This window comes from Rosa chinensis, chromosome 2, assembly GCF_002994745.2.
Source record: "Rosa chinensis cultivar Old Blush chromosome 2, RchiOBHm-V2, whole genome shotgun sequence".
NCBI classification, from domain to species: Eukaryota; Viridiplantae; Streptophyta; class Magnoliopsida; order Rosales; family Rosaceae; genus Rosa; species Rosa chinensis.
The window spans coordinates 26839423-26864490 of record NC_037089.1 but is presented as its reverse complement, the minus strand read 5'-3'; the positions used below and the strand labels follow the sequence as shown (position 1 = coordinate 26864490).

The 25068-nt window shown below is 37.6% G+C and overlaps 1 protein-coding gene and 1 long non-coding RNA gene across 5 annotated transcripts; both read left to right on the top strand.

Moving 5' to 3' along the window:
• Positions 1-2099: 2099 nt before the first annotated feature.
• Positions 2100-5967, top strand: LOC112190946. 4 transcript variants are annotated; one of them, XR_002932718.2, is made up of 4 exons: positions 2100-2214; positions 3032-3118; positions 3331-3651; positions 5702-5902. It is a non-coding gene; the product is annotated as an uncharacterized LOC112190946 (long non-coding RNA). The 4 variants fall into 4 exon arrangements; XR_005805273.1 differs by lacking the exon at positions 2100-2214 and adding an exon at positions 2565-2815 and having other exon boundaries at positions 5887-5967; XR_005805271.1 differs by lacking the exon at positions 2100-2214 and adding an exon at positions 2565-2815 and having other exon boundaries at positions 5702-5901.
• An 11069-nt stretch (positions 5968-17036) lies between these two features.
• LOC112190879 (PLAT domain-containing protein 3) lies at positions 17037-17940 on the top strand. Its single transcript, XM_024330385.1, has 2 exons — positions 17037-17197; positions 17292-17940. Exons 1-2 carry the CDS (start codon positions 17126-17128, stop codon positions 17754-17756), a joined length of 537 nt encoding a protein of 178 aa, XP_024186153.1. The 5' UTR covers positions 17037-17125; the 3' UTR covers positions 17757-17940.
• The last annotated feature ends 7128 nt before the right edge of the window (positions 17941-25068 follow it).

Below are 25068 nucleotides of genomic sequence, written 5' to 3'. Positions count from 1 at the left end.
CGCAAAACCCCGGAGCCTCTCTTCACTTCGAGCAAAATCCCAAGCCTTCCATCTCTCACTCCCACTTTGACCTTAGAGAGTTTTCAGCTAAAGAACTTCCACACTTTCCCTCTCTCATTTCACTTCCCTCTCTGCGATTGTCTGAGTTGCAAACCCTAACCCTCTCTTTTCTTCCATTTCCGATTTTCGAACTTCAAGAGGCGTGTAATTCTCCTTTCTCCACTATCTCGACTTGAGATTACGGTTCCTCATACTGGAAGAAAAAAAGAGAGGTTCTTTGATGTGCTAGTTCTGGGTATTGGGAAGAAGAAGTTCATCAAGGAATGTGAAGACTGGGTCTTTGAAACCTCCAATAGATCTCACGAGTTAGTGGCGGGGGCACTGAAGAGTATCAAACACCATCGCTAAAAAAAAAAAAAAAATAGTCATTCGCTTCGGGAAAAGAAGCAGAACAGATCTCTCTCCCTCTCGCTTTACCATCTATCGTTCTTTTCATCTTATCGACTACTAACCAAGTATGTGAAGAATCTCTCGTCATCGATTGTCGCTTCTGTCCGGTAAACACCTCTCCATCTTCATCTCTTTTCTATTTATGTGACTCGAGTGATTCTAGGACTAAGGTCGTGAAGTTACAGTTACAATAGGGAGCTTTGGATAATTGATTTCTGTTGCTTTGATTCAATTATAGGGTTGAGGCTTCTGGGTAAGTGGGTATTAAGGCTTTGGAGTCGATTAATTTATGTTTGCTTTATAGATTTATATGGTTAATTGGGTTATTTGGCTATTACCTAGTCGTGACCGTGTCTCCAAGCAGCGAAGAGAAGCGGCTTTTTGGGCTATGGAGCCTTGGGTAGGGGGACGATTCCTAGTCGGCCGGAAGAACAATAGTAGACCTTTGGAGAGATCTACTTAGGTGCGTTGCTCACTTCTTCTTTTCGGTTTGCTTGCTTTTCATTATTGCTAACTCATGTTCTGTTTTGGTATCTTGATCGATCTGTTTTATTTCAACACCTACACTAGTGAAATTTTATTTCAATAGATGATAAACACAAGCAAGCTTGCAGCCCCAAAATTTCTCACTCTCCAAATCACCATCACTATGCTAACACGCACAATTTCCTTTATCCAATAAATTTCCAATCTTTTTCACTTTGTTACTGTATTTAGACATTTCTTGTTTTAATTCTTCCATCTGGGTTTTTGACAGGAGTGCCTAACACATTGAATGTGATCACCAATTTCCCATTCTTGGTTGTTGGGGTTCTGGGTTTTGTTCTCTGTGTCCAAGGAGGCTTTTTCAATATCAGGTTCAGTAACTGTGCACTATCTATCTCTTTATTCATGTCTTATAGTGATGTAATTGGTTGGTTGTAGATTGGTAATGGGTTTGGTTTAGTTTGCCAGGTGAAGTTTGGGGTTGAGCTGGTTCAAATTTGATTCATTTTAACCAGTCGCTTTATGGTTCCTGATTCATTTTAAGATCGTTTCCTACTTAAACCCAGTTTATTGGTTTACTTTGTGAAGTAGAGAGCCTAAGTATGTAAATTCGATTGAGCTAGTTGAAATTCGATTCATTCTAGTTTGTGCTTTTTCAGTTCTCGGTTCAGATTTTGCTTACCAATTGGAAATAAGATGATATCTTTTACTATAGGTTTGATTGGGTTTGAAGCAAAATTGAAAGAAATTCCAGATTTATGTTCTCAGCTTCTAATTTTTTTTCTTTCTCTGACTTACTGATCAGATAGTTCTATGGTCATCATGTTGTTGCTGTCCATGGTCATTGTGTTGTTGCTGTCTGTTTTGTGTTGATGGACTGCTTATCAATTTTACCATATTAGTTCATTTGTGAATGCATCTTAATGAGTTTCTGATGGTTTCATTTAATTTGTTTCTTCATATGAGTTTGAGCAAATTTTTGCAGGACATTTTCATATTTCACCTTTGAAGGCATTTGCACAGGTAATGCCCTAGTACATGCCTATATGAACTTGTAAAATGCTACTGTATGTGCCAATATCCTCATTACTGACCTGTGTGTATATGTGCTTGTGTCCTCTTGTACACTTGGTGTGTAGCCAAACCATCATTAGGTTATGATACTCTGGTAAACATGGAAAGCTATGCATGCAATTACGTTGTTGATGGATTTCAATGCAACAACAATACCTCGTTACAATTCTAAAAATGGCGGAAGTGGTCAATTAGGACAAACTGGTGAGTCAGGAGGCACTCTTTCTTCTTTTCTTTGTGTTCTGATTATTCATTGATCTTATTGATTTTCATACCTTTTCTCCCTTTTATGGTGGTTTGAAAATGGTGATATGTTCTTGAAAGTAGTTTAGTAGTAGAAGTTATACGTTTGCAAGCTTAATATTAGGCATAAGAATTATCTACAGCACTGCTGCAAATTCAAGCTTTGCAATATAATTAATTCATAGCTAAAACCAGCCAGGATTGGGAATGTAGGATTGATTAAGATGTTGAGAAATTGTTGAGAATCCCTTGCAAGGGTTCATGGATTGAATTGAACCACGTTTGATACATATGTTAGTTATACGATTTAACTCAGAACCATAATTATAATACCACATATGTTCAGCCCAGTAACATTGTTTACCCAAACTTAAATGAAGCAAGGGTTTATTGTTGAGCTTTGCCATATTGCTCGTTTGAACAAGTTATTATGGGTTTTGTTAGCCCGAGTTTGGTTATCTTATATGATTATGTATTTGGAATAGCGTGGTTGACTGAATAGTTGGTTTCAGTGAAGAGTGAAGACTGAAGACACAGTTTAGCCTCTGTATTTTCCACTCCTGTGAGTCTAGCTTCTTTTACTAAACTAGGAAGAGAATGTAGTAGTTTCAAAGATTACAAATCAGACAGTTTGATTGTTTTCGACAATTCAACTGGTCAACAATCAAACTGGTCTGATGGCCCTATGTGTACAAACTATTCCTCTTGTCTATTTTCATTCCTTTCACACATATGATCATCTTCATCTCATAAATTCAATGACCTGTGGTTTTTCCAGGGAATACCAGCAGCAAGTAAAACATTGGATAGTTCTGATGCATGTGTGACTGTTCTTTGTATTAAACTTGCTACGTGGTGGCCATGGGTGAGTCCTTTTTGCTTGATATTCCTTTTACTGCCTTTTGTATGGAAAATGCAAGACTTACTGAATTTGTTAAATTTGCTCAGTTTGTCCATAACATATGCAGTTTCAAATAAGTGAGGTTTATTGTAGCCAAATTGTTTTCCTTTTTTTTTCCCTGATAATTAGCCGCTTGGGTGAAATCCATCATTAACTATTCCTTGCTATAATGACAGGATGAACTCTCATCAAGCAAAGTTGTTGGAGAACGTGATGCAGCTAAGACTGTTGAAACTGATGCTATTCTTGCTCTTCAGAAACTTCAGAAGGTAATGTTTGCTATCCTTTTGGTAGCAACTTACCAGTGATCTTTATTCATACTCTTGTTCTTGCATACTTTGTTGTTGATACGAAAAGATGATGTATTCTACAGAAGAAAGGAAGAGAACTACAAAAGAAATAAAGGCAAGAAAGGCTGCAGAATCTTTTAACAAATTTTTATGGTGCTGGAATTACACGTTCCTGTCACAACCATAGGCGTGTCAATTATATATTTGGTATGGTGCAAATATTTTTTTGGTTCACTTCTGAGTTCTGAGTACATGCCCTAAGTCACAGTTGAATTTTAATAATCTCCTTACAAACATGAAGTCATTGTGGCAGTATGAAAAAATGAAGCACTGCCCATGTCCGAGAAGTTTAAGGTCTATATCGCTATAATGAATGAACCATAGACGGATAGACCATACGTGGTAAGTTGCAATTTATGTGGAAAATAGTAATTGGATTACTCGACTACCTTAACTGCTATCCTTTTCAATAAGATGGCCTGGAAAATTATAGATGCTTGAGTACAAACTTATGAAAGTTTGAATAACTAATGACAATTGATTCCTTAATTTGTTGTGGATGCATACTGGTATCACAATAGTTACCTAATCCTTATTTTCTTGTTTTTTATTTAATTGTTTTTTTTTGCTCCTAAATTTACTCGAGTTACATGGGTGCCTCCGCCGTCCCCATGGATAAAAATAAATATTGATGGGTCTTTTAGAAATCGGGATCACGCAGGCTTTGGTGCCATTGCCCGGAACAATGACGGTGCGTTTGTTCTGGCTTTTGCTTCACGTGTGCAGGTTCCTAGTGCTCTTGATGCTGAGGTATTGGCATTTATTGAGGCTATCAGGGTGGCCAAGCTACAAGAGTGGCAATACGTATGGGTCGAAACGGATTCGACTACTGTTTTAAGGTATTTTGCTTCACCAAAATTGGTTCCTTGGCGGCTCTGTGTTCAGTGGTCCAATTGTTTGGCTCTTGCAAAGGGTTTGCATCTGCATGTTTCACACATATTCAGGGAAGGAAATGCCCCTGCTGACACTTTGGCTAATTATGGTGCCTCTCATGACGGAGGGAATATGTGGTTGTCTCTACCCTCGTTCTTGGTTGCTGATTTTGGACGTGATTTCTCTTCAAGGCCAGCATATAGATTCTCTTAATTATGTTCCCAGGTTCATCATGGACGTCTCATGTCTTTGTTCTAGGTTTTTGAGTTTGTTTTGCTTGATCACTTATGTACTTGCATGGAGTTTTCTAGAAAGTTCTTTTTTATGTTTGGTTTTTCATTTGTTCATGTACCTTTGTTTGGGTTTGGCCTTGGCTGAGTCCTCCATCCCGTTTGTTTTATTTTCTTTGACCATTAATAAATTTTCGAGAGAGGACAATGAGTTAGTCCTCCTCTCGCTTCTCTAAAAAAAAAAAATATATATATATATATATATATTTTGATTTGGATAACACGCAGATGATTATGACTGGCTCATTCATGAGGCTATAAAAGTAATAAAGTCCTGAACATGAGAAGAAATGATCTTAATTTGTTTGTTTATGGCTTCTGTATTTATAATCTTTTTAATTGGTGCACCATAATCACATAACAAAAGTTCAGAAGCACAGACTATTCCACTTGTGGTTGGTAGGGAACTGTATTCCAAGGAAAATTGCAAACGTGCATCAATTGCAAAAGTTCCTTTTCAAAATGTTTAACCCTCTCTACATATTGTACTCTTTCAGTTGCCCTGCTAGATGTCTATTTCTGGATCTATCAGCATTTTATTCTTCAGAATTCTTTCTTGTCTGCTCATGACTCTAGAAATTATTTTTAAATGTTGATAGGATTCTATCCGTGACATGGTCTGTTCTTTTCCTCTGTTAATTTTTTTTACTGATTTATTTTACTTTGTGTTCAGTAAGAGGAAAACTACTGAAGAGAGTGCAAGAAAGGAGGGTAAGTGAGACCTCAGAGCATGAAAACCCATCTCCAGATACTGATTTGGAAAAAGTCAGTATACTAAATCCAATTTGAGCTAATCAATGTAAGCTTTCAGACATTCACGTTTACTTATGCAGTATGCAGTCTGGTTTTTGCGAAATCTGTTTCTCAGTTTTATACTAAATCCAATTTAAGCTAATCAATGTAAGCTTTCAGACATTCACGTTTACTTATGCAGTATGCAGTCCGGTTTTTGCAAATCAGTTTCTTAGTTTCATACTAAATCCAATTTAAGATAATCAATGTAGGGTCTCAGACATTCACGTTTACTTATGCAGTATGCAGTCTGGTTTTTGCGAAATCTATTTCTCAGTTTTCTTCATTAATGAACTACACTTTCTCGATTGCTTGAAAGGAAGCACATTTTGTGTGTCTGAAGCCAAGTCATCAGAAAATGAAATTTGAAGAATACAACTTGATTAATGTGAGATTATCAAGTCGCCCTAATCAATCAAGTTTGTAGAGTCGCAGAAAAAGAGCTGTATCAAAGCCATATGAAGTAGCACACTTGTTGCTGGTACATTTCGATAAGGAAAGCATCTTTTTTGTGCTTCTCTATTGGTAGATTGTCATGCACCATATGCGGCATGTTTTGGAACAATATGTGTGTGTCAGCTTTTTGATGTCCCAAGTAGATGGGCATGCACTAGAATGCTTTTCTTATGTAAAATGTTGGTTTCAATGATTGGGAAATGCACCCTTTTTGCTTTTAAAGTTTAAAGTATTGCTTATATGAATCATTTGATGGTTTGCAATGTTTGTATTTGATAGAGTACTGTTCATTTGGTAAATGGACCAAATGAATGCACAATCTAATTAAGGAATGGGATGTTTAAATGATCACACAATAGATTAGATATAATGATCACTGCCTGTTATCTGAATGGTTAAAAATGGGACAAAAATACATTGTAATCAATCATATCACACATCGGTTTTTAACGAATCAGTGTCTTCTGATTTACACTCAAACAACAGAATTAATTGAACTCTGTTGTCCTACAAGTTAATCACACAATAGAAGCAATTGAACTCTGTTGTCCTAAAGTTAATCACACAACAGATATAGTCTAAGAACTGAAGTTTGAAGAGCAATCAGACAACAGACAAAATAAAAAAATGTTGTCTGACATGCTTAACATACAACGGTTGCAAACTGGCACTGTTGTCTGAAGACGCCCCTCAACTGCTGCGCGCTTGGCATCTACCGAGCCATCTGCCGAGAGATCACACAACAGTTATAACACATACCTGTTGTCTGTGTGTTTATCACACAACTGTGTTCCACCGTTGTCTGATTTTTCATCAGACAACGGCTCACTCTACAACGGTGGGTCTTCAAATCACACAACGGTTTTTTGCCGTTGTCTGATAACAAAATTGGTGTAGTGGCATAGTGATTTTTATTTGTTTTCCTCATCTAGTGCCTTGGAGGCTTCGTGTGTAGTGGAGCAATTGCTTGCTTCATATCTCTCAAATGCATTTTAAATCTAGCCATATATTTCGTGAAGGCAATCAAGCTGCTGATGCCCTTGCTAACTATGGTGCTTCATCAAACGGCTTTGCTTGGTGGGATTCAACTCCAGATTTTATATAGTTATCGTTTAGGTCTTCCTAATTTACGGTTTTGTTAATTTGTGTTCTTACAATAGGAAGTTAGCTGCATTTCTTCCGCTTGTTCTGCCTCCTTCCTCTTTGTACACTACACCAATTTTTCAATCAGACGACAGTTTTTCACTGTCGTCTGATTATATACTTTGCTATTGTCTATCTCAATGCCGTCTGATACATGGATCAGACAATACCAAAAAACTGTGGTCTGATAAAGTTTACTACAATAGCAACTACTATGCTGTCTGTTGTCTGAACACCAAGAAAAACAACAGCGGTTTATATACTTACTGTTGTCTGAATGTTGTGCCAGACAACAGGGGCTTATATGCTTGCTGTTGTCTGAAGGCTTATATGCTTGCTGTTGTCTGAAGACTTAGTTAGACAATATGTACTTGCAAATCCCATTGTCCATCCATTACTGATACTATAGATTTCTCCAAAAAACTGTTGTTTGTTGTTTTGCTGGACAATGACTTTCTCGTTCTTTTAGTCCTATAGTTAGATGGCTCATACAATAGTTTTTATTAGGCATTTTGTGATGATCAATTATTAGACAATAGTTTTTAGCTGGATTGAACGGTCTGATAGACATTCAAAATGACATCACATCCAAAACACATTCATTTATGTTAAAATCCGATACATTCATCCATATATCCAACAAAGTCATTACATCAACAGAACTAGTTTTCTAACAAAATTTAGTAAAATGTTGAAACCAACCAAGTCTTGAAGAACACACTTTGTGATGACAATGAAGATGCCAGCAGAAGTTGCATCAACAACAGCCTTTACTTTCGAAGTCACTCCCCTATGCCTTGATGCCTCTCCTGTATGTATGTATGAATGATGGGAAGTTAGATAAGCACTTTTTTCACCCAATGCCACCTGGTTGACTAAAAGTTCATTTTAAAACAAGCTAACAGAAAACTAATACAAACATCTTAACAAGGCATGAAATGATCCAACAGGTATATGAACATCAGAATTCTAGTTTGATCTCACAATTTATTATAGTGTCAGTTTCAGAATCATCAACTCCCATGCCTGAAATGGAATTAAAGGTTTCAAAGGGGAGGGAGAGGGAGGGAGAGAGATCACGAAACAGAGCAAACAGTTACAAAAAATGGGAAACATAAAGCCCTCACGTTGAAAACTATACAAATGCAGAATATGATGAGTGATATCTAAGTTGGCTCTCTCTTCTGTGATCTAATTACCATCTAAACTCAAATATCTCCCTAAAAGACCGTGGTAATACAATGTTCATGAAAACAACTCACCCATTTGCTAGAGTGGTACAAAATGGCTTTTGAAAAAATAGAAGACATAATTGATCCTAATATCAAACAAAGGATTTCATCCACCAAGTAAAAATAGAAGGTAATTAGCTATAAGGAGTGTTGGATTGATTTATAATAGAACCTACAACCTCTCTGTGTACTAACTTTAACTTTTCTTGATATCAAACAAAGGATGTCATCCATCAAACAAAACACTACAATGCTCATAAGCTAAAAAGAGGTTCAACCATATCCTAGGTAGGGAAAATAGTACCTGCCACTCTTTAAGGCCTTGAAAGTCTTCTGGGTTCCATTTCTTGAAGGCCTTGAAAATTCTTAGTAGCAGTCTTCAGCTCTCTGTAACTGAAAACTCTTGAGTTGGATGTCTCGGAAATATGGCCGTCAAGCTGTGCCTCCCAAAATGGATTTCGGCCTGCGGTTCTACTCATGCTTTAGACTTTGTTCCTGCTCTCATTTCTCCACCTTCCTAAACATTGGCACAGCATATCCATAATCATATATGACTTTGATGTTAAGAGGAAAGGAAAGAAAGATGCTCAATTGAAACTGCAAGAATATGGAGTCTTATAATAGTATAATGAAAACTTTTGAGTAAACGAAAGCACATCAATAAAAGCTTATAGCCCATAACCAAAACGTTTTGGGTTGGATTTCTAGGTGAATGCCAATATAATAGTTTGCCAAGAAACTTCCCTGAATGTCACCATTGTTGACCAAAAATAAAAATTAAAGTGACCTTTGTGAGAACAAAGTAACGTTCAATTAGCCTGACCAACATATTTATTTTCCTTGCCAAAGTCAAGGTCTCCTTCCCATCCCTTGCCGATTCAATAAGTTGGTCACCATTTTTCCAAAGTCTCCTTTCCATCCCTCACTCCTTGTTGCACCTTTAATACGTCAAGCAATCTTCTCAAAGAATCATCTAGTTCCACAATGGTAACTATACGTCCGTGTACTAAAACTTCATGCAGTTCCACTTACCATAACCATTCTCTTGGCTGCATGAACTTGAAATCGATCCAATAACTCAAGTGTTAGGAACATGGGCCTATTTCTTATGGATTACAGAAGCAAAAATAATCACGTACAAAGATATATTAGTTTTTCTCCCTTTCTATATATCTGATTCTTGCTATGCTATGATTAGTCCAAGTCTATGCACTGACTGATCAACAAATAGAAGAAAGGGATCAGAGAAAATGATAATTAGAGCATGTCAGTCTCCAGGAAGCTTTCATGCATGGTAAGGAAATAAAGTAACAAAACCATAGCACTTACGACATTGAAAAAGGGTTCTTTTGTGAGACAAATTCAAATAATCCAACTATATAGTATGCTTTTGAAGAAGATCAACAAAGAAAGACTTTGATATAGAAATTGGTACCTAGCTAGCTAGCTAATTCATGTTGACTAGCTCTATAATGCCGCAGGTGGCAGCTTGTTGGAGTTATGTGATTTCCTAGAAAATTAACCAAACTGGTGGCAGGGTTCAAAACAAAACGAACCAAACACAAGCCTTGATAGCCCCCACTTGAAATTAGAAAGCAAGTTTCAAATGAAACAACAAAATAGAATCCCAATTATCATGACCCCTTTGTCTGCATAGTGCTCAGAGTGTAAGAGATCAGATAAGCTAATGGCAGTAGATGACTCGACAGTTCTTTTGGATCAGGTATGAGTCTCACTTAATCACATTTTCGGCTATACCATACAGAATCAGGAGGCCCGAAACCTTATATCAGATATGAATAACAAGAGCGATCCAGATATGATATAATGCTGTTGGTCCTTAACAAAAATCTGATCTGATCAAAGGTACTTGAAATTTACATTGAGTTATAATATACCAAGGGCAAATAATGACAGTGTATGAAATAAAATCAAGACAACCATATCAGAAAGGGTCCTATCAGAAAATCATATAAATCATGAACAGGCAAAGAGAGAAGGGCTTATTTGAGATTTCGGCGAGTTGTTGAGGAGTGAGCTTAGCAGAGAATCCACTGGCAGCCGTCTTGTAAATGTAAACCAGAGCGTCCTTGTCAGCCTCCTCACTGTGTGTATATTTCAAAATCAAAATTAAACAAATTGATTTTGCAGCAGAGATAAAGTATTGATGTATGTCCATCTACCTCCTCAACTAAGCTACCATACTGGAAACTACAAACCCACCTGCAATGGAAAGACACAATCATAAGTCATATTTTTTGAGATAAAAATATAACAGCATAACCCAAAGAAAACTACAGATTGAAGGGCAATTAGCAATGTTTGGACCATAAGATCCATGAAGTGTCCACTCATTCAGCATGAGTAACTCTGGAGTGCAAATGACTAAGGTTAATCAATTCAAAAGGCTGTGTCACGATACATTATCCGAGGAAAAGAAACTGATGGAAACTCAAGCATAAATAGATAGACCACAGAACCATACCTTAAATGCAGGAATACATTCAATTAATGGAAAGTTACAACACATCCTACACAGGAATCCATTCAATTAATTCCTCCACAATACACGATGATGGGAACCTGTCTGCCATCACAATGAAGCGGAGATCAAACTGTTGACACAAGTCAAACAAATGATCTCTCCCCTCTTTTGTCCACATCTAGTGTAAGTGAGAGATAAGAACAAAGAATGAGCCTATGAATCCACGATGCAAAATGGAAAGCCCTCTCACTATTAAGTAAAATAAGATCATATATACAAGTAAATACTAATTTCATACCTACAGGATCAGTCAAATACTTTTCATACTCCTCGTCAATGTATCTGATAACATCCATGCACAGACTGCACATAAATTTTTAAAACAAAGATAAACAAATAAGAAAAGCTGGATATTCAGAGACAAGATGATATAAAGTTAGAAAGTACTCCATAGGAAGAGAGGCCACCTTCGGAGTACAAAAACTCACCCAATGGTAAAGCTTTAAGTCATCTTTCTGAGCAGAATTCGTAAAAGGAAGCCACTGCCAATTGATCTGAAAGCAGATTGATAGAACAAAGTTAAGAGTGGCCAAAATTAGAAACAGCCTACACCAGCTACTAGCAATTCAAATAAAAAACAGTGACAAAATTCATACTGTCCTGTAAAAATTCATAATGCCCTGTGGTTGTGATAATATAGGAACTCTCTTTACACCTGAAGCTTCCCAATCTTTGAATCTATCCTATAGGATTTGGGAGAAACAAGAAGAACAATCACGGAAAATTCACAAATTGAATAAAGCACATGAAAATGAATAAGAACAACATTATTATAGACCTGATAAGCCATATTGTCAAGGTTTCTGACCCCATAGAAGAGCTTCACGTCGGATCGCTTATCAGCATTAAACCCTGATTCAATGAGAGACCCGATTGGACTGCACAACACAAATCAAAACATGTTAGCAGTCGTATTCACTCTATTGCCTCGAAATTAGTGAATTCAAAATCGATTGCAACAAACCTTGTTCCATAGCCCTTTGCAAAAATTAGAACCGTAGGATAATTCTCCAACAGCTCGATCTGATCAATCTCGAAGCCTTTCCCCATGGCCTGGGTCAGCTCCACGATGTCCCCCTTCTTCAGCCCACACAGCAGCTCAGTGATGGATGATGAAGCAAAGGGATTGAGGGTTATGTTCGGGAGAAGAGGAGTGAGGGAGGAGGACGATGAAGATAAAGAGGGTCTGTGTCTCGATGAAGATATCGATGGGTTGAATGACGCAGGTAGCGAGCATACCGGAGGCTCTACCATTGATGAAGGTCGTTCGCGTGGTCGCTGAGCTGGTGGTGCTGCGAGGCACACGCAACATCGGTGTGATGGCGGCGCTGGAGCTCCTCAATGATATCGTGAAGGGGGTCGGAGGCGTCTAGGGACAGAGGCTAGGTTGGGGGTTTGGGGAGAGACGACGGCGACGACGTCGCTGAGAGGATGAGAGGGTCTCGGTGGGAAGAGATGCACAGCAAGAAAGAGAGAGAGAAGAACTGAAAAATAGAGGCGGGCCGAGCAAAATTGCAGTGCGAATATGTGTGGGAAGAAAAAGTGGGAAGTTTAACTTTCGACCAAAAAATTAGGCGGGCTGAGCAAACTATTGAACCCTAAAACTCAGACAACATCAATTTCTGTACATTGTCTGAAACAAAGTCACACAATAGACAACTAAAAAACTATTGTGTGAATCAAAACAATCAAACGACATATTTTTCAACCATTATATTAAGAGTAATTGCACAACAGAGAAGTAATAACTGTTGTGTGATTAAAAACAATCAGACAACATCTTTTATCCACCATTGTGTTAATCAACCTTGGACAACATCACATAATAACTGTTGTCTGAATTAATTCATTCAGACAACATAAAAAAAATCAACCATTGTTTGAAATGCTATTGCACAAGAGCAAAAAAAAAACTGTTGTTGGATTCGAAAACTTAGACGACAGAATATTTCTTGCTGTCGTCTGATTAATTCAGACGACAGTTAAAATGTTTGCTGTCGTCTGATATGTGTTGTCTGATTCCGAAATTGGTGTAGTGGTAACTTTCTTTTCATTCAATAAATTTCGCTTGCTTGGTCGAGTTTTTTTTTTTAAACAATTTTTCTTCCCATAATACCCTCTTAAGGTAAATAAAAACTAGACCAAAACCCACACACAACACACTTTGTGTGTGGGTTTAATTTTTAAAAGAAAAAAAAATAATCATTGGAGAAACGTGGGGAGTTTTGGAATTTGTATTTTTTTTTTTCCTCCTCTTTTGGTGTGGAATTGTGGAAGTGGGAAAGTTATAAAGAGAGATTTTAGGGGGAAATAAATTAAAATTTTATTCTATTATTTTGTTTATTACTATTATGATCTTCATTTATTAAAAAACATTTTTAGATAGTTTATGGTCTAAGAATTAAGTCGTCTTTTCACGTCCACTTTGGCTAACACAGCCTCTTCTCTTAATAATAGTATAGATTAGTAGAACCCTACTCAACCATGACCTCATCTCCCTGTCTATCTCTCTTTCCATCTATATATGTTTCTCTTTCTCTCTTCTTCTGCTTAATTAAATTGCAGAGAACGCAAGCCCAATTCTAAGCAACAAAGTACACCATTGACATTTTATCCATCAAAGGTCATATTCTACCATGACAAACAATTAATAAAATTCTACTATCACCATATAAAAATATAGTTCAATTGATTGCTGGAAGTGAATCAACTACAAGATAAAAAAACCAAACAAACATTAATCTTTATGAGAATAACGAACAGTGAAGAAAGAGACTAGAAATTAAGATTATGGGATAAAGGATGGGAGGAGAGAGTAGACGATGAGACAATTGAAACTATGTGATGATGAAGATGACGATGAAGGTGAGAGAAAGATACAGTAAAGGTTAAGAGGAATGCATAGACGCACAGTTGTGATTTTTTTTTCTTTTATATTATTTTTTATAGAGGATATTACAGAAATAAAAAAAAATTAAATTAAAAAATATATAAATATCAATTTAAGAAATATGAATAGAAGTATTATTTGAAGAAAGAACAGTCATTTCATTCTAAACAAGATAATGTTATTCTCTTCATTCCGGTCCATCAGATGCTTTGGTTGTTTGGTAGACATTAGAAGCCTCAAACAATTTTCTAACATTTTGTCTGACCAGAAAGAAAAGCAAGATAATGGTCATTTCTTTTTCTTTTTCTTCTTCTCATTTTTCTTTTGGGGAGTTAAATATACGTGAATATGGAACTACAAATATTAATTGAATGAAAAAATAGATTATGTTAGACAGTTTGCGGTTCTGATACCTTAAATTTTGATGGTTGATCTACTGTTTTAAGTTTTAAACCACTTTGATGCTACAAGAAACTGCAACTAATCTCTCTAAGTTTTGATTCTAATAATGAAGATGCGACCAAAAACATAAATATACAAAGGAAGCCCACTCTCTTGTCTCTTAGCTGATGACCTGTCCATTCCAATACGAAATTGTCCCACGTCTGATGTGTGGTTATGATTGCCATTTCCATTATCATTGTACTGATAAGGTTTCAGGGCTAATAAAGTAATTCAGCAAAATTGTGAAGCTTTAACTCTCCCTTTTTCTTTTCAAAAAAAAAAAAACTCTCCCTTTTTAGATGTTTGATGTTGATTACACTCGAGTTTAAATTAAAACAACAAATATTTTCTCTTCAATTAGAAAAAGAGAAATTTTTTTTTTTAATAGGAATTGATTTCATTAATAATCAAGCCATAAGAACAGGCCAGAGTTCACAGAACTTATATAACTAAACTGATCGATAACCAAAAACCTATTTAAGCAGAGCTAAACTCATTAATAAAGTAAGGGACGCTCGCTGAAAGCAAGCCTAACTAAGCAAGACAAACCTCGCTTTCTAAGGTAAAATCAACCATCTAGTCTATTTTGCCAACACGCAATTGTGGTACAAAAACAAACTAGAAACATCTTAGGAAAACATATAGAGATTTAAACCCTACCTGACACAAGACTTGCATCCAGAATGTCTATTGATAAGAGAACCTAGACAAGGACCAACTCCTTCCCCTTAGGGTCGGAATTAACTCCATTTGCAGCAACTAACAACCTCGGCATCAGGTTGGTCTTCTTATTGTTCCTCTTGGTCTTTTTACCTTGGTCATAATCCTTCTTAATCATTTTACTCTTTCCTGCAGTACCATACGACATTTTGTTGAGGCTTCCTATAGGATGACCACATTTTTGCTTTGGTTGCTTAGGAGCACCAACAGGTGCTTCAATAAGGCCCATAGTCACTGCATCTAGAGTTTTCTTACCCACAGCCAAACTGAGATGAATTTTTTTAGGGGAGATGGTTACCTCATCACCTTCTCTATGACGACGCACTCCCGTAATAGGTGGTACCTCCTGCCGTGGCTCCTCAAGCTCCCTGATCTGCACCTGCCTTCTAGCTCGGCGCATATTCACCACATGTTGAGGCAAAAAAGCTTTAGGAATGGATCGGGGAACCTGGGCCTGGAAAACTAGGGTTTGGCCATTTGCCAAAACCCTAGTTGTAGTAGCACTTGTTTCTGGCCCTCCACGCAACACCGCCAAGGCTGACGGCTGCTCCACCGTCCCCACTTGTCCTTGCTCGTCCTCCATCAACTCAAGCCCGAAGCATGGCAAGCCCACATGGGTAATGAACCCGCAACGACTACAGCGCCCAAACAACTTGTCGTATTTGAACTGGACCTCGTCCTCAACCTAGAAACGATGCCTGAGCAGCAATGGCGTCGTATAGGCGATCTCCACTCTGATTCACAGCACCCTGGTCCTAAAAGCCATCCAGTCGAACTCTATGAACTCCCTGATCGTGCTGCCTATCAGGCGCATGATCCTTTCGGATCTGAATGCCAGAGGAACTCCCATCAACGTCATCCAATATGATGACTTTTACAGTGGTACTGACAGCACCGGATTCACTCCATCATACTCTGCCAAAGCGATCGGAGCTCGATTGAAACCCCAAAAGCCGCCCTTCCAAACCCTAGCCCTGTCCATTGGATCTGAAAATGAAATCAGGACACGGTCATCTTCTCCAGCTTCTTCGACAAGAAGGGTGCCATTAACCCTCCACGCAGACTGTTTTCACTTTTCACAATTAAAATAAGAAAGACAAAAATGTCTACTTATTCTTATATTTCAATTGATTGTTGCCCAACCAAATCATGTTGAATCCTAGTTCTTAAAAATTGCTCAATGTGCATCTACAAAGGAAAGTAAAAAAGTAAAGCAATACATATGTAAATTGATCGGTAGAATTTGATCAATTTATTTGCATATACATCTGGGGTATATATCAAATCTCTTGCATATACACATGTATATGAATTAGAAGTTTGTTGGATTACTGAATATTGTACATTTTTATTTCTTCATTTCTTTAAGCTTTTTTTATTTAATTTTCTACCTTAATTTAGGGGTTATTCATACAGTTCAAATTATGAAAATATAATATGAAAAATACATTTTGTCCTAGAATAGTGAGAATAAGCAAGTTCATCTAACGGAGAGGGCCGGCCCTGAGTTTGTCGGGACCTCGAACAAACTAAAAATATAAGACCCTCACATTTTCATATGAATCTATATATGGTCAGTGTTGTAGTGTAAAAAATTGTTAGTACATAAATTTTGCACTAACAAATTAATTAGAACATTCTCAAAAAAAAAAAAATTTAATTAGAAAAATAAAAAATTGAAAGAATAATGTATTGAAATTGTAATTTCAACCGATAAAATTCAGTAATTGAAGTAGTATTAAATTCTCTTAATAAATGATAGAAAAATATGGTAAGAAAAAGTTAAGAATGAATCTAATAATAAATTATTCACTAAGAGAGTAAAATTGGTGTTGTAAGATTATGAAATAGTAATATGTATAATGTAAGACACGTTAAATTAAAATTATAATTATTCACTGTAAAATAATTCCAAAAACAAAAAGGATAATATTAATATGAAAATGCGTGATAATTAGTTACACCTTACAAAGGCTAACTACATTGCATACCCGACATTGAAGGACGAAGTTATCAATATATCGTTTTCATCATGAAAAGATGGCAAAGCGGTGCTCATCGCTCAATGTGGAAAGAAGGCCTCTGGGCCAACCGGTACGAGACACCAAATGAACAAATCATCCCCGAAAGCATTATCCACATATTGACAATACACAATACACACAACGTGATATGATTTGTACTATATAAAAGTCTATGCAGCCCCAAACCTAACGCAGCTTCACTCATCGCAACAATGGCGTTCAACATCAACAGTCTCCTCCTCTTCCTCTCCCTCTCCCTCTTGCTCACTCTCGCTTTCTCTGACGTAAATCTCCGTCACGTGTCTAATCTTTTGATCACGTCCTTGTTCTCTAGGGTTTAGTCTCTTAACTCCTTTGGTTTTTTGTGTTCATACGCAGGACCCCGATTGCGTTTACACGGTTTACGTTAGGACCGGGTCGATCATCAAGGGTGGGACGGACTCCAACATCAACGTGAGACTCTACGACGGCTACGGATACGGGATCGAGATCCGAAACCTCGAAGCCTGGGGAGGGTTGATGGGATCCGACTACGACTACTTTGAGAGGGGCAATCTTGACATTTTCAGCGGCCGCGGACCCTGCCTCACCGCCCCTATCTGCGCTCTCAACCTCACCTCCGATGGCGCCGGCTCCGGCCACGGCTGGTACGTCAACTACGTCGAGGTGACGTCCACCGGGGCCCATATACCTTGCCACCAGCAGCTGTTCACGATCGAGCAGTGGCTCGCCACCGATACGGCCCCGTACGAGCTTACCGCGATCAGGAACTACTGCAACAATAACGACGCCGTGGATGAGAAGATCCGGTCCGGCTCGAGTGGTTTGGTTTCATCTGTTTAGTGTCCGGAAAATGAGGTGTGTGATGATGCTTGTTATTATGGTAAGGATTAGTTAGTGCTTGAGTTAGAGCATAATCTGACTGTTGTGCTTGTTATCGGAATCCATGGTTATCCAGTTGAGCGGTTATGTACAAGTATTAAGGCTTTGTTTGGCCTAATAAATTATGGGGTTTTTCATTATTGTAGATCATGATGTGTAGACTAAATAGGGAGAAGAAGCAGGTTTTTTGGCTTTGCTCGGAAATATATAATCGGGGTAATTGGGTGTCGGTCGGATCTGGAAGACAAAAACTATTCTTTCAATTTGTCTTGGCTGTCTTTATGGACCATTAATAGACAGCAAATTCAATCCAATCTCTGGACAACTAGGACAGCATATTCGATAAGATGAGTCATAGGTTTGGCAAATAATTACGAGGCCATTAATAGTTGTTATTTTGTGATTCGAATGTTTAATTAAATTGGAACAACTCAAGTGTAAGAAATCATAAATTTGGGAAGTGCTAGGTTCAGACTCGCGATGAGTTTGCGTCACTCAGACCAAAATTTATGCACACAGAGAGCTTGAATCAGCAACATGAAAAATGAAACTTCGATTCACTCCAACTCATAACTCTTGCTAGTACAGACTTACCCCTCATTTTAAAACAATTCTCCCTTTATTTCATTATTTTCTCTCATCAGTTCATGAATACATTACATTTCTCACAAACACTATGAGGGGTGAAATTCACACTCTTCATTACAATCCACACTTCATGTTTCTTTTTTAGTAACTGAAATTTTATCTTTAGTAAAGTAAATTTTGTCTTTCTATAAATATTTCAACCAAAAAAGAAAGGAGTGTGGATTGCAGATTAGAGAGTGCGAATTATTTGGTGACTGTGATACTGTCACTTATAATAAATTGTTCCTACTTTAATTTATAATAAAAATTAGGACAAATTTTATTTTACCTCTCTGATCTTTACACCATAAATCATTTGTGTCCCGATACTTTTAATTTCATCACGGGTGCCCCTATACTTACAAATTTCAATCAATCTTGTCTAACTCTTGGCTTTAATTTATATCAACTATTGTGTGATATTGAAACTGTAGTCATACAACATAATTTTGCATATTACATTAGTGAATCATCATACAAGGGAGCTCATTAGAACCACGTTAACAACTTACAAAATACTTGATGAAAAAATTGGACATGATTTATTAAATTAGAGAGCACATGGGTATATGTGATGAAATTAAAAGAGCAGAGCCATAACTGATTTAACGTGTAAATGTTACAGAGGTAAAATGAAATTAGCTCTAAATATTACATTTATGTTCTACCCAACAATGATAATCATAACAAAAAATAACATATTCAATTAGGGTGTGCAAAATACAGTATAAACCGGCCAAGTCGGCCAAAACCGATCAACAATGTATGGTTTGGTTGAGATCTCTTGACTTTAAAAATTGAAAGCCGGTTCAAAACTGAACCAAACCATTTATAAATTGGGTTGGTTTGGTTTCTTTTGTGCTTATATTATATTTCAAATATACCAGTCGAAACCCAACCGATTGGTATATTTGAAATATAATAGGAATTTTTTTAAAATTTATATACATAGTAAATATATATTAATTTATCTAGTCTTTTTCAAGTAAGTTTTAAATCTCCAATTATAACTTTACTCTTAAATGATATACTTCCATGCATCTTGAATCCTAGGCCCAAAGGCCTAGAACCCTAGTATATAATTGCTGCTATTCTTTTGATCCTCTCACATCACATATGTCAATCTCTCATTCTCTAACCTTTACTACTACCATATTAAATTAGTATTGATGATTAAGCCATTAAATAAGTGAATCACTTTGAATCTATTCTAGATTTTGGTTTTTAAATATTGATTTTGGATTTTGATTATTCAATTTAAATTTAGGAATTGTTTTTTTGTTTGTTGTTTTTTATTATTATTATTTTTTTTTTTGTATAAATAGAAACTTCATTCAAATAAACTGCAATTACATCATAATCACAACACTCAATAAGGGATTATAACCAAAGACAAATAACTCTAGCCTCACACTACATATCCTCACTCTAAAGAGGAGAGACTGACATGTCAACGGATCCAACGACAAATGCCAAATTGAGCAGCTGGTCGAGCTAAATTGACCAAAATAGGTAGCAATAATTGGGATAGACTAAAATAGAAAACTATTGGGTGGGATATTCCAGGATCTCTTGGAAACCTCAACACAAGCTGATAATGAATCGCACGACATTAAGTCGGAGGAAGACTGGGTTCTATTAACAACAAACCAGCAACCCAAATCCAACCATCCGTCAGAATCTATTACGACAACCTTAACTCGAAACAGTATGGACTTATTTGAGATCTAATAAACATATTCGAAAGCTCAAGATAATGAAAAAAGACTAAACAACAAAAGCACAAAGCAAAAATGTAGCAAAACTAGAAATAAGAGCCTAGGCCTCTGGAGCACTGGTTTGCATCCCCACGCTTCGTCGATCTAGAAGAACGGTGGGCCCCACGACAGTAGACACACCAATACCAACACCAACACCCCACCATCACGAGGCCACTCCATAGTCAGCCTAGTCACCACTCTCAGTAGCCGCCACTTGCTTCCCAACAACGATTTCAAGGAAGGTTTGACAATCCACTCACCATCTTGTGACCAAGATCTCAATAAACCCAGAAGGAAACCCATGCAATTCCACCGCCAAACTCAAGCCATCACTATCAAAACCAAGCCGCTGATGATCATACCTCACCGCCGCCGAATAGTTCTCCAATTATTGAAAGTCAGTCTGTGATCAACCATGCCTCCATCCGACTTGTTGAGGAAATCTCAGCCAAATTGATCCTATTTGGATCCCTGCACCGCCAGACTGAAACCCATATCCTCAGCACAGTTACGCCAATGCAAGGCCAATAAAGAGGGAGCCCGTTCGAAGATGACAAAAGAAGAGCGGCACGCCGCCGGATAAGGTGAAATTTTTTTAGGGTTTTCATGCTGCAAGGTTATGTGGGGGAGATGGTCGAGCTATTTAGCAATAGTTTAGGTATTGTTTATTTAACAAATTTTTTATTATTGAGATTGAATTTTAATATTAATTTTTTTATAAGTAGCATGTTAATATTATATAGGTTGAAACCACCTAACTAACCGAACCAAACTATCTTTAATTAGATTGGATTGGATCAGATTATAATAACCTTTTGACCAGTTGTCCAAATTTCCTAAACCACTCACTTTGGCATATAGACGGTATGGAGTCAAAACTGATCCAACCCAATCAGTGTGCAACCTTATGTTCGATCATTGTAAAATATTTCCACTAACTATTAAACCGTTAAATGTTACATTAAGATGTTCCTAGAGAATCCCTACAGGAAATTCTAAGGGTCGTTACAATCAAATTTCTTTCAGATCCTCCAAATTGTCTTCCAAACCTTAATGACTGAAATTCTCATCTAAAATAAAACACGATCCGTAGCCTCATAACTTGATTAGAAGCATAATATATAAATGATCTAATAATTTAGTTTCCCTGGATGGTACAAAAAAAAAAAAAAAATCAAACTATGGGTGATGTGGGTAAGTTGAAGTGTTTGACTATTAGATTCCTTTTGGAGAATATGAAATATGATGGCTCTTAGCTAGTTCACAGATATCACAATGAAAAACAGACTCGCTGGCAACTGAAAACAGATGAGGTTGCAGCTTCTTAAGATAACTGAAAGGTAGATGACCTAAACGATGATGCCATAACCACCCAATTGCCTTATCACTCTACTCCACTGGTTTGATTGGCTTGACCCAAACGACACAATTGTTGCTCTCAACTGTCTGTTAGATCCAGGTAGTAAAGTTTCCCCCTTCTAACACCATAACCAAGAATCTGCTAAGTCAGAATGTCTTGAAATACACAGAAAGACAGATAGAAGGTCATAATACATGCAAGAGCCAAAATAATTTGACTCACAGTAAAAGATTATACGACAAAAAGGGAACAAATAACACATAATCAAGAGTCAGTGTATCAGATAAAACTACAGAACCTTCTCCGATAACCGGAGTTTGATTACCATCAGCTGTTGACACAACACTTCCAGGAAGGGTTAAGTATTTTCAAGAGTCTAGGGTCATTAGTCATGTGATCTGATGCATATGCATCAATTATCCATATACTATTCATAGATGCCTTACTTCATACCTGACTGCGCTACATTAGCGGAGGCATTTGGTGGACGCTCACCCTCCGTAATAGCAACATCAACTTTGTCCAAGTTCTTCCAAGGTTTCATGGTGAAATCCCACCAATCTGGGTAGCCAATGACTTTATAGCACCATTTTTTTTTAGTGGCCAGTGTCTCTACAATGAGTACAATCGCGAATCATCGAGCTACCCAGTTTGCTTGTGGTGTGGCGATTAGGAAGAACAGAAAAACCAAGAGGAGGATCCAGCCTACGTTGAGCAGCCAGAGCAGAGGACTCAGTGGAGTGACCCATAGCTTGCATGTCAGATTGCACCTTTCGAACATAGGCGTAGCTCTGCTCTAAATTAAATTTTGAGTCCTTGGGCAGAATCTCACCATGCACTTGATCATGTTCTGAGTCAAGCCCACTCAAGAACATATGGACTCTGATTTGGGTCATTGCTGATGCCTCTTGAATCGGTGCAGCAACAGTGTTGGTCTAAGAGGCCATGCGTTGATCAATCTCCTGAAACATATCCACCAGTTCATTGTAGTAGGCAGGAAGAGATCGACCATTCTGCTTTGCTCCAAAGCACTTCTTATTCAATTTAAAAATCCAAGTCTCATCTGAATCATCATAGAAGGTCTTCTCAACACTATCTCAAACATCCTTTATGGTGGGAAGACGTATGTACCGGTTCATAAGGGATGGCTCCATGGAATCAATGAGCCAGCTCTTCACTTTTTCATTTTCAGTTGCCCAAACTGCATATTCAACAGAGTCAATGTTAGGTTCGACCTTGGCTCAAGTCAGATAGCTAACTTTTCCTTGTGGTCCAATTCACACCTGCACGAGGGGAGCCCATATGTCGTAGTTTGACTCATTCAAGACAACGCTGGTGGGAAAAGCCGAGTTGTCTTGGGTAGTGGTGTGATAATGGTTAATTATTTGTGGTTGAGGAACCTGATTTGCATCAGATCCTTGGCTGCCAGAGCCTTCAGCAATTTCTGGGATTGCAATTTGAGCAGAAAAACAGGGCAAATCTGGGACTTTTAGGTTTCAAGGTATATTCCTGGTGCAGCGGTTTGTGGTGGTGATACTTCAAGTTACAGGTGTTCTTCAAAATTCAAGATTCGGGAAATACGAAACAAGTTCAAAGGATCGAACTTGCTTTGATGCCAAGGAGAATAAAAGAATTTGATATTCGTCAATGCTTCAGTGTTTCATTTTTTTTTAATCAAACCTAAACCCATAGGGCGGGAGCCAATATATTCATCTAAAGCCAGAATAAGTCGTTACATACCCTTCTGCTGCCTTATATAGATAGACAAGAAGATAGTGGTAGTACCCACAGTGGTACATAGAAATATACCCACTCATTAGACTTGTCATGTACGTAGAAATAGCAAAGATCCTCCTTTGGTACTATGTTAGCATTAAAGCCACCCTCAAGTGCAAGAGGTACAAGTTATAGAATAGGGGACTAAGTAAGGATGTCGAACCCACGAGAATTGGTAAATCCTTTCCTAGCTAGGGAAAATCTAAGGAAAAACTAGAAGAATATGCAAATGTACAATCACAAACAAAGGCTCACACGTGAACCAAAGTTCATGGTGAGTCTGTGCGAGATGGTGTGTAGAGATTTGTTTTTGATTTTGAGATTGGTTTCTATTCAAATTGAAACAATGAAAGCAAGTAATATAAACTAAGCTAAACAAAACAAGTTGTTATCAAATAGATGGGAGTTAGGGCATCAGGTTTCACCTTTTGCCTCCCTTGCAAGCATTAAAGCAATTGAATATGAATGATGCAAACCTAATTATCCAACTACCCTCTTAACATCTGGATAGGACTACTAAGGCTTAAACCCCTTTCATTTTATAACTCTAACCGGATAAGTCTAGAGCTAACTACCTAGCGACAAATTCAATTATAGGATAGGTCTCAATCATTTGCCTCTAAATGCATAAAGCTTAGAGGTTAGGTAACCAAGCAAGCAAACCAATCCTATCTCTAGGTGATTTTAGCTCACTACCCTCACATGCACACATGGTGTGCTTTCATGCTCCCTTTTTGCGTAAAGGTAATCAATCTCTAGGAAAAATTTCATGTCATGGCAAACACATAACTCAAATTGATTAGGTCTAAGTAATGCATTCAACTATTGACTTAGCATGTGAGAATGACAACATGAATTTGCATCAATTTATAAACAAAAGCATCAATACAAGCAAGTTTGGCTAGGGCTTTCAACCCTAGCCCCAACTAGTTCACTACTCACACATAGCTAGATACACAAGCTTCAACATTCTATTAAACATCAAATACATAAAGAGATAGAGATTAAAGGTGACTATTGATGATGCCGGAAGAGGTGGTGGAGATGGGTCACCAAGAACATGATGTGGTGGTAGTCACCTCCTTCTCCTTACTCCAAGCTCTTGATATTGGTAAGAATAGTGAAATTTGGGATCTCTAAGATGAGTTGTGGTGTTGAGTGGTGGAGGAAATGGAGGTTGTAGTGGAGGAAAATGGAGGTTTTAGAGGTGGAGATGGTGGTTTTAGTGGTGGAAATGGGTCTCTTCTCTAGAGAGAAAATGGATCTTGGATAGGATGAAGATGATTGAATGAAGTCAAGAATTCTGAATAATTGGTCTTTGGCCTCTTTTTTATCAGCTATGTGTATCCTCTTTGGTCCCAAAGTGTGCAAGAGATGCTTTTACACCATTGTCCCACAAATGGTCCCAAATTGGCAAGGTGACAAAAGGACAAGGTGTATGGAGATATTTGAATTTCAAGTGATGGGAGATTCTCACCACCATGGTCCTCCTTTGCTGGAGAAAAGACCCTCCATGAGTGGCAGCTCGCCGGAAAAGTCTGCCGGAAAAATCGCCCGAAAAGTCGATTTGCAATTTTCTTCCAGTCTCCGTGTCTTCTTCCCCTAGATTCAAATCTCCGCATTTCAAGCCTCAAATAGTCATTTTATTCTTAATGCAAGGTTTCCTACAAATAAAAGGAAATGGATTAAAAAGGGTAAAATAGCATGGAAGACAAATCAATTTTTATAATTATGGGGCACAATTGCATAA